Genomic DNA, 14,154 nt, shown 5'->3' on the forward strand with positions numbered 1-14,154 from the left:
CTCGCTACCCTATACCCGCGGGCTGCCAGAGCCAGCCAGAGCGCATGCGTTTTTCTCATGTTGCCCCGACCACCATGCGGGGCACTGTGGTGCGCGTTTGGTTTTTCTCTGGCTGAGTGGATTTTCACCTGGCAGAGTTTTGGACACCTTCTGGCTAGCAGACGAGAAAAAGAAGCAATGGTCGCTCAGCGCCATCTCTGTGAGGACTCAATGGATTGCACCGCATTCGCTTGAGCGCAACCTCTTCGGAAAGTCTTGTCTCGCCAGTGTAGGATACCAAGCACTATGCGTATGGTTCTTGGTAGACCAAGCGTCTCACGTTTTCTTCTATATTGATTCGGTAGCCACATTAGATGCCCAAAGTAGGCATTGGATATTGGCCAGCTTACTCTCCTTTGTATTTTTTTTTTTTTTTCATTTCAGTGCGCCCACCCCACAAAAGGAAAAAAAAAATACATTGTTGCGGAGCAGCAAATTATTGCATGGTGAAAGTTCGATTTTGTTATTTCTTTTGCGGAAAGCAATTGGCCACGTGGCACTTAATTTGCCGGATACATGTAACAATATTATTGTGATAGTAACTATATGGACACTTCAGGTGCATTCCTGCTGTCGCCGTCACTCTAATGTTTCGTATGAAGTCCAAGGGCGATAACTGCGTGACCACGCGCCGCATGCTGTATGTGCGAATGAAAGCATAGGGGAGGGGGGAATGGGTGAGCCCACGATGGTGGCTCAGTCTTGTGTGTGCAAAGGAGAAAAGCGGGGAGCAAGCGCGCCGCCTTCCGTCGCGCGCGATACATCGGGGGGAGTCGATGGAAGGGGGGCGGGATCTAGGATTCTGTGAATCTGTGATTGCGCAACATGTTTATTTGCCATGTTTGATGCATTATATACAATGACTTACTCTTAGATATGCAGATTTATTGGAGACTTACATGTATACTTAAATATCTTGTTACGAGGTTTTCTGTATACATGAAGTGAACTTTCTTTCCAGTGACACTTTTTTTTACCCTTTATCAAACGTTTGTATATTCCAATGTGTCTTCGCATTTCTAATGAGCGAGGGCGGGTCAAGTGAAAGTGAGCCTACCCATCTCGCGCAATAATGGTTCAGTTCGTTATATGCGAGGCATGCGCATAGCACACTGGCATCTCTCATTTACAAAAATGACATGCAAGTGTGAGGGTAAATGTTCTTTAATGCTCTCATACACTAGGTTGAACATGGTTGCGTGACATAATGGACTCTTCAGAAGTTGAGCAGCGTGGTGCTGTGAGATTTTTGACAGCTGAAGGTGTTTCCCAAAAAGAAATTAGTCGTCATATGGCTGCCATGTACATTGAACATTGCATTTCATTGGCCACTGTGAAGCGTTGGAGTAAACGGTTGAAAGAAGGACGTGAAAGTTGCAAAGAGGATCCAAGACCGGGCCAAAGCCATCGTGCAATCACCCCCAACAAAATTGCAAAAGTGGATGAGCTGGTGAGACAAGAACGAAGGATAAGCATCGATGGACTGGCAGAGCATATGAATATATCAGTCATGGTTCGCTTCACACCATAATTCATGAACATCTCGGTTATCGGCTCTTGTGTGCGCAATGGATGGATAAGATTTTTAACCACCACCAGAAGACAAACACATTATGTTCAATGGCCGCTGAATCGGGGACTTGATTTTACTACTTTTAAAACGAGGTTTTACTGTATTATTTTCAAGATATCTTCAAGCAGGGATGGAAGTGCTATGCCAACTGCGCATCTGGCGCCAAGTCACCGAGCTGAGCCAGCCTGTGCCAAAACACTAATTTCGAATGCAGTTTCCAAATTTAGCAAGATGTGCATGTTCAGTGGCAACCACACAGCCGTAGACATGCATGCATTGGCTAGTGCTTAGCCATGCAATCAAAGCCTAAGCACCTAGTTTCAGTGCCGGCGTACTTGGAGTGTGGGTGTGTTTGGTGGCGTAATTATAACTAGGCCACGGGAAAATGAAAACTGTTTTGTGCTATACAATGCATTACAAATGTTTTATAAAAGTGTTATGTGTTGGCATATATGCAGACCAGCTAAAGAATATTTAAACTGGCACTCATTTCATGGGGCAGTAGGGTAGAAAAGCCGCGGCGAATAAATAAGGTCATACAGTCTGTTCAGCATGCAGCTCATCAGTTCCATTACACAGTTTAGCACTGCGTCTGGCATCCAATTAGTAATCTGCATCAATTAATGGGCAAACGCCATGCGTGTGACGTTCTAAACCTATTTCGCAAGTGCACCATGTCCGGTTACCAGGATGATAGTGCGGCACACTAATGGTCTGCTTGCTTTGATGAAACTTCTTGGTCACAAATATCCGATGGTAACTGCAATCGTTATTCATATGTGCACTCAGACTACACAGTTTGCTGCTTGTCCACACCACACAAAATTGAGCTCTTGCCGCAGCAGAATGCAAGCCAAGGATCTAAAGTTTCATTTTTAGTCTACGTTAGCGGCCAAATTGTGGTCATAATTAAATGTTTAATGAAACTGCAAACCACCGAAATTGCATTCGTGGCAATGATGTTCACGACGTGACTTGTGCAGGTCGAGTGCAATAATTATAGTAAACCATTGTTCGGCGCATGAAATATCAGTTGCCATCTTACACTAGCTGTATGGCACCTGTGGCGGAACCATGAATAGGCCAAAATAATCGAGCTCATCCAAATATTGATCGACAGTGCAGACGGGAAAGCCTGGGAAAATTTTTATCCCTTTGTCATTTTCAAAAATATCTCGGAGATTTTTCTCGGCAAGCGATGTGAAATGCTGGCAAAGAAGCAATGACCAGTACATCCACTTCACATTTATTCTGTGGTACTCTTCCATCTTAACTGAAGGTCACGAAGAATTAAAAATTATCTGAGGGCACTACACGAACAGCGTTCCCTATACCTTGATGGGTGTTGTTCTTGGTGGCCACAATGAACATTTATCGTTCATTGTGCACAAATATTTTTGATATGCTAAATTTATAAGTTTGTTTAATCAATGAGATGTCAGTAAAAAAGTTGTGGATGATGTTGAGAAAGGACTGATAACAGCATTTAAAACAACCTAGGATTCATGAAGACTTTTTTTTTTAGAAAAAAGAAAGCCTGTGAACTAAATAAAACATAAAAACAAGAAATAACCCGCCGTGGCTGTGACAGCACTTCTGCACACCAAAGATTGCATCCATCTTTACGCAGACCTCGTCAAATAGGGGCACTGGGAACGAGCGGCTGTAATTCTTTCTCGCCACGGCAGCAGTTTTTGGCACACATCTTCGGTCCCTATCATAATAATAATATTTGGGGTTTTACGTGCCAAAACCACTTTCTGATTATGAGGCACGCCGTAGTGGAGGACTCCGGAAATTTTGACCACCTGGGGTTCTTTAACGTGCACCTAAATCTAAGCACACGGGTGTTTTCGCATTTCGCCCCCATCGAAATGCGGCCGCCGTGGCCGGGATTCGATCCCGCCACCTCGTGCTCAGCAGCCCAACACCATAGCCACTGAGCAACCATGGCGGGTTCGGTCCCTATCATACGTGAAGTAGTGCAATTATGTAACAGTTCACTTTTCAAACCATTATAAGGCCATGGCCCAGGTGTGCACGCTATACACGCTATACACAATGCACTGATGACGACGTTTACCTCTGAGGCCACTTATATTACTGGTGCAGAGACTCGTCACATGGATTTTTAAAAAAAAATTCACAGGCTTATTCTTGTTGTTCTTTTCTCCGTCTCTCTGGAACAAAGGACCACATAATACCTAGGTCGCTATATGCACTATTATCACTAATTTCTCTATGTATTCCACAACCTTTGCATTGACGCCTTATTGAATAAGTAAGGTGATAAATATTGGTTCATCAAAATTAAATATTACTTGCCTGTTTACAAAGAAAAAAAAGAATGTCGACTAGCATTAACACAAGCCTACAAACATAAAGTGGGCGTTGTTCATGGAAAACCTTCGATTGATGTTTTTCTTGGTGCCATTTAGTTGGCACATAGGGTATGTAAATTAAAGAACCCCCCACCAGGCCCCATAGCAAATTTTGGTTATATGCTGGAAGTAGTTATGTGTCCTCTAGGGAGCATTCTGCCACAAAAATTTTTCAGATCTGTTCATTAATAGCCAAGATATAAATATTTTAGTGCCGAGAAGACAGGATTTCAGGAGGCGAGCTCCACTGCCAAGCGAGACACTCTCTCCATTTGCCCCGTCTAGCCTCCGCAAGCGAAATTCCTTCCCTGCGTTCTTGCATGCCGGACCTTGAGGATCATGTGACACATATGTCATGGGCCCGGCCTTCATTTTTTTTTTTTCTCCTTGCTTTTTTGCGACACGGTCCCCTTCCACTGACGGCGTTGCGCACAAGCTGTTGTGATTATCTCGTTTCGCGCAGCGCACGATTTTGCGTGCTGTGCACGAGGACACCTGACTAGCGTTAGCGTATAAGTCAGTGCTACACATATACTGAGGCAGACACAAACGGATCACAGAGCATGATCCCGAGCTGGAACATAGTAGAAAATGGCAGTTTCATAGTGTCTGTGCGCGCGACTGCTCGACATGGGAACAAGCAGACGAAAAGCAAGTGTATCTCTCTCGCTACGGTGTGAAGTGAAACAAAGACATGCAGACATTTGGTTTGTGTGTTTTGTTATTTCTCTAAGCTTTAATTTGTCTATTCAAGCAACATATTACACAAATAACAGATGTTGCCTTGAATAATTCTCGAAGTCGCATGTCACCACAAGCGATGTCACAATGCAAACACTTGTTAGTAAGCATGCTAGCACGTGTGCGTCATCCTCTGGCTTGGAGCGCGGCGACCACAAGAAGGGAAAATGGCATTCGGCTTGAAATTTCAGATCTTTCCGCGGTGCTTAATGAGGTAATACTTAGTAGACACGATCGTTATCGCACAGTGTGTGCTCTACGCTTGTCAGCTCAAAATGGCCAGACCTGGTGAGGGGCCTGTAGCGGTGGTTTCTGGGACACGTGTGTAGGTTTCCTTTGTAGCTTCATGCTACATTCAGGTGGATGACAATTTTTCTTTGCCATGAATTTTGATCGACTTACGGGCTTCCGCAGAACTGATCTGCTGTAACCTAATACCGTTCTACAAAGTTGAATAAGGAACACCTTTTCTTCATGTGTCTGTATTTCACTCATATTGACCTTTACCAGGCTGCTCCAGAGTGCATGTTTGCTGCTCCAAACCGGACAATTCATGCTGTAAACCTGCTCCAAAGTGCCAAATTTGCTGCTCCCAGAGCTGCTTCAAAACTTCCTTGGCTGCTTCCATTTCTGTAGGCAACACTTGCCTAGGCAGAGCATGCTTTTGCAAAACTCAATATGTCGTCGCCTCCGCAACATATAAAAAAAATATCTCCCATGCTTTTTCATTGAGCAGCGTCTGAGGTTTTCCGAACCTGTACGCCACGGCATCCACTTTCTGCACCTTGTCGTCTGCTAACCTACTGTTCTGGCTGCCCTGAAGGATACACAGAAATCTTAGAATCCTCAAATTTCGGAATATTAGTTCGTACTACCGAGGCGTTGTTAACATGACACAGAAACTGAATAATGATCATTATTCTGTGAAGTTCGTAGTACTGAAATATTTTTACATTGAAACCATAAGGAATCAGCAGGGGATTTTTGAAAAGTTTGCTAATATGAACATTTTTTTAATGTGGTGGTTGCAGTAACAAGGTTTCACTGTGTGTGTGTGTGTCTGTGTACATATATGTATGCATGCACTTGAACTTCTATTTAACCAGATCGGATATGATGAAATAATTGATGTAACAAAGTAAATGCAGTTCCCTTTGTTTGAAATCCCCCATAGAGATCCATGTATTGAAAACCTCATTTTAATAAGGTAAAATTGTTCTGCCAATGGATATAATGAACTAGATTTGTTAAAATATTGACTGTTGCGCACTGAGTATGTCGCTTTCTGCTGGGTTCCGCACTCGTTTGGTGCTTGGTAGTTTGGTAGTTAAAAATTCCCGAGTTGAACACACCATTGAGCAACACTGGTCTTTCGAACTGCTGCACAGTGGCCACACAAAAGCAGCACTTTTCTATCTTATTGCACCTCTCTCACTGCAGCATGTAGCTATAAGGCCGATGGCAGGGCTCAGCACAGTGATCACTGTAGTTGGTAAACCAGCATGATAGCTTTGTGCTTCGGCATTTCCTCTTTGTATTGTAAAGCGTTGATATCCAAAGGGGACCGCATAAAGAGAATCCTAAGGCTGTTTGTGAGGATACAATTTCCGTGAAATGGCTGAGTGCATCGTAGAGTACGGGACAAACAGGACAGGAAAATAAAATGGGGAAGGAAAGAGGCTTAATACCGCACTAAGACCTAACATGTCCATGCCGTATGTTCGGACTATGCCCTATATAAAACAAACAAATCTATAATCCAGCACGTACCACTGCTTCGGACACTTGCGCTGTTCACAGCTGGTCACTTTACAGGTGTGACTGCACGTTATGCTGCTATTACTAAACAAAACTATTTTGTTCGTGGGCGGAAACTTCATCCAGTAAATGAGGTAGTCAATGTATCTGCAAATAACAACTTAAACACTTGTGAAAATAAATAGCACCACTTATTCCCCAGCAGAATGATACTTACGCTGTTAGGATTGTCATATGTTTCATAACTGCTCATTGCGGCTAAACCACAGCTTAGCATTACAGTGAGATTGATGCATGAAGGTCACATTCGTGAGACAATTTTACAGAAATGCACAACTGAAATCTGAGGCTGATTGTAGGCTCAAACATGTGCGCACACATCGTGCTGGGTGCTCCACCCGCCTAAATGCCATTAGACACCCCAGCTCGGCCGACTCACGCGATTTCAGTACGTCTCCAAGCACCGTTTCCCACGTAGAAGACATCACATTATACTAAATAGGCTGCGTGACCGTGAAATAACCACCAGAAATTACTGCCAAGTGTATACCTGGCATACAACACAGAGTGCTCACCCAAACCAGCTTGCTGGCTGCCCTTGATGCACAACCACCTGCGCAATATGGTGGTGCCCATGAAAAAAAGGTGGTACAACCTCACTGTGAGGGAAAAGAGGCAGAATCTTGAACTTCAAGACCTAGAGATCATGTTTTACAATGATAGGTTTTAATAAGATTTCTAAGCACACAGCATTCAATGCTTCTTTTCTTCCTGGAATGTTTGTCGACTTCTATTCATTATACACAAATTTTAGCTTTTCCAATTAACCGCTTAGTAGCTTTCCTGGCGTCTTTTGCGTTTTTCATGCTTGCTTCACCAGGTGCGATTGTAAACACGAAAGCTTGGCTAATAAATGTACACTTCCTGCTTATTGTGTCGGAAGAGATGTATTAAACATGTTGGTTACAGTATGCCGGTTGACAAAAAGCAACCTCTTGAGCACCAGTAAAGCTCTGGAATCAATGGCTTGTACAGAAAGGTTGCTAGCTCACAAGTGAACGCTACTTCAGGTTTCTAGCCATGAATATTAGCAATGAGCATTTATTACAGAAAACATGTCACGGTTTGTAAAAAATTAATGCGCCTGTTTTGGCCTCTATGGTGCCCAAAATAAGGCTTTAGGTGCCTGGCACCTAAATCCCACACTTTTAGTGCCCAAATATCTGCCCTCTACTCATAATCTATGACTAGCGTGTATTGGAGGAGTCGCAGAGCAAAAGCAGTCAGCTAAATAGTAATAATCCATTCTTATGCAGGTACAACTTGTCAAGCGAGGTGCCAGTACCACCGGCTGTGCTTCCGACCAATCCTGCAGAGTCCGTCGAAAATGATGTTGTAGCAGGGGAGGTGACAGAAGAGGAGGAAGAGGAGGCCTCTTCTGCGGCGCAGCCTGCAGCCATCAAAACTCAAAACTCCGTCCAAGAGAAACATAACTGCGAGGAACGTGAGAAGGAAGTTGAAGTCATCAAGGAGCCTGTCAAAACTACCACAGCAAAGGTGGGTGAAGTGTGTACTACAAGAACAAGCTTTCTTACAAGAAGTGTGGAATGCCATCCGTAACTTAATTGGGCATCATTACACAGTGAAGGCAAAAAGAAAGAAAAACAGATGGTACTTTACACTTGCAACAGCTTTCTTTTTATTTTTTAAAATTGAGACGTGCTTTATTTTTAATGAAAGAGGCACCTGGAATTTATACAACTAGTGACACTCTAGTGACAGCTAGTACAAAACCATGACTGACACATCTAATGCACCTACTTCAAGCATCCTGTGGACTTCAATGGCACAAGCCGCAGTAAATATTGAATAATGCCTTGTCAGGGCACAGTTTCTTCAGTGCCCACAGAATTTTCTATAGGGCTCTAAATGGCTCATATTGTTGTGCGCTGTTGCTGATTACATATTGTTTTCGTTGTTGTACGCAACATGATGATGAGCATCCTTTCAGTTTCATGTTTTTCTTGTGTTTTGTGCAACACACCATTGTACTCGCCTCCTGCAAATACACCTTTGTGCGCAAGTTTACCGTAGTACAGTTGAACCTCAATAGAGTTAAACCTTGATATAACGAACTTCAGTATAACAAAATTCTCGATATAACAAAGTATTTAACTTTTCATAACCTCTTGTCTATGGAACACCATATACATAGAACATCAATTTAACCCTTTCAGGGTCGATTTTTTTTTGCCATATGCTACTGCCCAGGGTCAATTTTTTTATTGCAGATTCCAATTCTACTGAGGGACCCCTTTAAAAAAAGATTACCGTAGCTTTTCTAGGGTGACCGTAAAGTGAGAAAAAAATATTTTGCATTGGTATATATGTACTGTTTCTTCATGAATAACAACAATAAAAGAAGGAAATAAACTTATAAGAATTAACAATTTGTTGCATTCTTATACACATATTTCAAGGCTTAAAAAATGTGCACACGAGAATATTTCGCAAGTCTCAAATGCTCCTGCTCTTACACTAATATTTACACCCAGAGCGTAATCGAACTGCGTAGGTGAGCGCACTCAAGAAAGCTGTGTGGTTGTGTGCAAGTCAAGAAAGCAAAATGTGTGAGAAACTTTCACTAATCTTCATCTTATCGCCAACCAGATGCAATTAGTTATCGCGCATCTCCAAAAAAGAAAAGAAAAGGAAACGCATGGACAGTGGCATCCTTCCTTTGCGCATCCTTGTGAGCACTAAATGAGCGAGAAACAGATGGTCACCCTTTGAGCAATTAGTAATGGGATAGCCATCAGTTTTACGAGCACAAGAAGCCAAAACCACCCACGGAACAAAACCCAAACCACTGCCTGCACCCGTGCCAACGTGCGAGAGGTAGTATATAGACGCGCTGGAGCAAACTAGCTCTAAAACAAACCATGTAACGAAAACAGAGATAGGGGGACGCATGAAAAAGATTCCCTGTATTCCCAAGTAGTGGCAGAACATGCCAGAAGAGAAAAAGTTAGGAAATAGGCGCGCCTTTTAAGCGTACAGACGGTGCCGTATATATACGGCATCGACCATTTTGGCTTGTTCACGGCGCTGTATATCCACGTAATTGACCATGAAGGGGTTAAGGAAGTGTGTTTGTATGCAATTTAAATGTAACGAAATTTCGCTTCTGTCACAAAGGAATTCTGAGACAATAAATGGAAAATTATGCGGACACAGATGGTCAAATGGTTGAATGACAAGCGACTGCTTGCAAATGCACCTCTCAAATCACACGCGGTACGAAAGAGCGACCTCCAAAGTGGAGCCACATCATGTTATATCCGTATGAAGTCCAAGTGCGATAAGATCATATTGCACCCCGCGCGCACACTTTGTGCTTTAGGTGCAAGTGAAGGTGTGCAAAGGTGAGACAAGAAAGATGGTGGCTTCCCGAGTGTTGCCCTCCCTCGTGAGGTAACGTGATCAAGCGCGCGAGAGGGGACTGGTTGGAGCGTGTTTCGGTTTTTGGCACGTGTCTCAGCTGTGGCTGCACATGGCTGTAAGCGCGGGTGAGTGCATGTGCAAAGAGTGGGCGCAGCAAGACGGGCCAGCATCATGTAAGCTATCTTACCACGCATCTAGTATTAGAGCTTGCGTAGCCTCAAGTTTCGGCGACTGGACCCATTGGAGCAAGAGGCAAACAAAGCATTCACTCCCTGCTGCCAGTGCTTCTTATGATAGTGTCGTCTCTATGCGGGCAACGCTATCAGCTGCGGGGGCATAGTGCACGAGAAAGCGTAGCTGGCTTCGCTTAGTTCGTACCGCAGATCTGAAGATAACGTCGCCGTGGCATGAAGCCTTATCCTTCATTGCCGACTCCCAAATTCATCAAAATGAATTGTTTTCTCATTCAAATTTGCTTTTTTCGATTGCCCCATAATTCGAAAAATTCTGCGGCCCCTTTATGTGTAAGAAAAATCGATCGACGACTGTACTTATTTGCATAAAAAGTTGAATTTCAATTCGACGAAATTTCGATATAACTAAGCAAATTGCCGATTTCACCTACTTCGTTATATCGAGGTTTAACTGTATAACAAACATGGACGTAACAAATTAGCAAATATAAAAAAAGTTAATCTCAAGATTTGTTGGCCATGCTTTGTTTAAGTAGTTAAGTATTCTTCATTACATTGAAAGTGAAAGTGCTTGATGCGAGAAAGTACCAATTACAGCAAATCAATAATTTGTTGACTGGCAGTTCATAATTTGTATTTTGGTAGCAAAAATGTCAGGTACTCAGCAAGAGCAACTTGAAACAGCACATTCTGAACACACAGATGTGTTTTGGCCAATATCTTGGCTAGGCTGGCCTACATTTGGCAAGCCAGCGTGCTGACCCTGCAGGATCACACAGATCACAGCTACATTTTGATGGCAGTGCAAAATACATCCATAATTTGCTGTTGTCTGTGTGACACTTGGAAGTTAACAAAGAAGCTCGAGAACAATTTAAGGACCGTGCAAAGGGTAGTGGAACAAGAAACGCGAGGTGTAATATAAAGAGACAGGAAGAGAGCGGTATGGGATCGGAAAGCAAATAAATGGGAATAGCTGATATTTTAGTTGTATTTGAAGAAAAATTCGAGTTGGGCAGACCATGTAATGCGTAGAGCAGATAACTGGTGGACCATTAGCAGTGCGGAATGGGTGCCAAGGGAAGGGAAGTGCAGTCGAGAATGGCAGAAAATTGGGTGGGGTGATGAAATTTGAAAATTTGAAGGCACAAGTTGGGATCAGCTAACATAAGGTAGGGGAAGCTGGAGATCGCAGGAAGAGGCCTTCGACCTGCAGTGGATATAAAAATAGGCTGCTGATCATGATGAAGATCATGATGACGTGCCACAGATCACCACAGACGGGCTGTCAAAATTGACAGGAGACTCTTTGCTGGTGTGTGTCTTTCTCTCACATAGACCTGCCTGTAATATATTTTTATTAGCCAATATCAGCATGCATGCTTATAACAAACAGAGGATATAAAGAAGCTATTTTCATGTCGGATGCACCTACGTTATTAGTAGCAGTGAGGTTCGGTTGCGTTGTCATAGAATCTAGTGACCTTTCTATATGTGTGTTCACCCACAGGAAGAGCCTGGTGAGCAGACGAGGGTCGCAGCAGCTTCACCTGAACTCGTGACAGAAGAAGAGGAAGATGAGAAATGCCCTTCGTCATCATCAGTGTCTTCATCATCTCAGTGGGATGAAGGCACTGCCAACGGCGACCACAAAGATGGTGCCATCACATTGGAGGAATTTATCAGCCAACTTCAAGTGAGCAAGAATGCCTACAGCCAGTGAGCAAAGTGTCGGGTGCATGAGAGAAAGAGACATTTTCCTCTTGTATATCGCCAGCATACCCCTCTCCATCTAGCAATGTTTCTTGGTGCAGAACCGTTCTTTCACACCAAAGCAGTTCTAAGTTTCTTGAACGATGTCAACTTGCAAGTTTTTAGCCTCATAAATTCATAGCACATTCTCTTTCTAAACAATGCCACTGTGATGGTAGTCTTGTGTAGTATATGCCTCCAGGTCCTTGCATCCCAAGGGCTCTGTTAAGGCAATAGTGCTTAATGCAAAAAGTTTATCTGTGAGATATTTCACTATGTCATCATTATCTCACAATGTTTAGTTCGTATCCATTGTACAGCCCTTGTACAGCCCATTAACCGTTGACATAATTTTATCTTGTGTAGGTTTTATGCACTTTAGAGCAACTGTTTTTAGGCCCCTTTACAGCCACCGTTACATCTGACCTTCGTTATTCATAGCTCCCTTGCGAATGCATTAGCACTGGCCTGGTGCTCTTTGGCCACTGTCAGGATTGGGTACTCAATTCCATCGCTCGTAACCCGTTGTCAAGATTGGAGTCTGGCATGAATTCGAAGGTAGCTGGCCCATGCCGTCGTCCAACTTATCCACGCTGAGGACGTTGATAAAGGGAAGGACTGCTTCTCATCGAGAACGAGGAATAAGGGTTTATTTACAGTATTTACATGCAGTTCATCAGTCTAGCATGACTGCGAGAGAAAGTACATCAGTCTAACACGACTGCCTGAGAGAGTGTCTCAGTCTAACATGACTGCTTAAGAAAGTGTCTCGCATCCACATGGCTTATAAGCACTTGGTCTCCCCTTGATTCCAAGGGGACGGAAACGTTTGTCCAGTCATTGTAAACACGCCGCCTCTCCCCGGGGAGGCTTACACACGCACACGCACACACACACACACACAGGTTCTCGGTCTGAAACCGACATCACACGAATTTCGTAGAACTCGGAGCCGACCCGGGTAGCGCACCCGGGTAGCCATTGTCCTGCGTCTTGGTCGGTGCGTGGTAAGGGGCCTTCGTCGACGTTCCCGCGGCAACTCCCCCACTCACAGCAGAACAGGGTGGCGTTGTCGTGTTGCGTACAAAGCCTGCTTCGTCGAACTCATTCAGTCACAACGGCGACGAGGCTAGAGCGTAACGGTGGCGGTTTCAGCACAAAGCCTGCTTCGTCAAACACATCCTAGCTGAAGCGACGGAGAGTGGAGGACGTGCGTATTGTTCCCGACACAAAGTCGACTTAGTCACGCCGTGGCTAGAGGTTGGCGGCGGCGTTCCCAGATGAGGTTGCCACCGCTGGCGTAAATGGCTGGCAAACTTGCACTGCAGCTGGCCGTTCTTAACACCACACTTGGCCCTTGCGCCATAAAACACCACATTCATTCATTCAAGTGTCGGGTGCATGTGCTGTGTTATTGTCTGCTTATGTTTATGCTCTGCTGCACTGATATTTGTCAGTCACATCACCTGCTACAAGTCAAAATACAGTTAAACATCGATATAGCGAACTTTAATATAATGAAATTCTCGATATAACGAAGTATTTAACTTTTCATAACCTCTTGTCCGTAGAACACCATGTAATTAGAAGCTAAATATAACAAAGGGTACTTTCATGCAATTTCAATATAACGAAATTTCACTTCCACATCAAAGGAGTGCTGAGACAATAAATGGAAACTTCCGCAGACGCAGATGGTCAAATGATTGAATTACAAGCAGCTGCTTGCAAGCAGAACTCTGAAATGACCCTCAAAGTGAAGCTGCATCACGTTCCTTAAAGTCTAAGTGCGATAAGATCCTAGCGCGCCTCATGCACTTTGTGCTTTAAGTGCAAGTGAAAGTGTGCGAGGGTGAGAAAGAGAGATGGTGGCCCCAAGCATGAGCGCAGTGTCCCTGCGCGAGCAAAGGGAAAGAAGGGGAGGGGAGCTAGCTCGCGGTAATGCGATCAAGCGCATACAAGGGGCAGGCCGGAGTGTGTGTGTGTGGGGGTGGGGGGTTGGGGGGAGGAGCTTATCTCCTTCCATACCATGGGGAAAATAGGTGTCTTTTGTAGGTTGCACCAGATTTCTTTTTTTTTTTTTGAAGGAATTACTGCACTGAGTATTTTATGTAATACATAAACAAAAAGCTGTATGAATGCACTTTTCACACATAAATGTTTATGTCATAACAAAGTTTATGTCATAAAAGAATATATATAAATTGCCAGAATCAAGATTGTGGGATAATATTGACCATACTCTGTAATGGCACGCTTGTATCTACTGAGA

General features: G+C 43.8%; 1 protein-coding gene across 3 annotated transcripts in view; it reads left to right on the forward strand.

Annotated features, from left to right (window-relative positions):
* Window positions 1-14,154, forward strand: part of Ptpmeg2 (Protein tyrosine phosphatase Meg2) — a 64,380-nt gene that overhangs the window by 32,517 nt on the left and 17,709 nt on the right. For all 3 annotated transcript variants that reach the window (XM_075681049.1, XM_075681051.1, XM_075681050.1), the window contains 2 exons: window positions 7,809-8,049; window positions 11,641-11,826. In XM_075681049.1, the coding sequence (XP_075537164.1) occupies window positions 7,809-8,049; window positions 11,641-11,826 (427 nt within the window). The remainder of the gene's footprint in view (window positions 1-7,808; window positions 8,050-11,640; window positions 11,827-14,154) is intronic.

The sequence above is a fragment of the Dermacentor variabilis genome, chromosome 2 (genome assembly GCF_050947875.1).
Source record: "Dermacentor variabilis isolate Ectoservices chromosome 2, ASM5094787v1, whole genome shotgun sequence".
NCBI lineage: Eukaryota > Metazoa > Arthropoda > Arachnida > Ixodida > Ixodidae > Dermacentor > Dermacentor variabilis.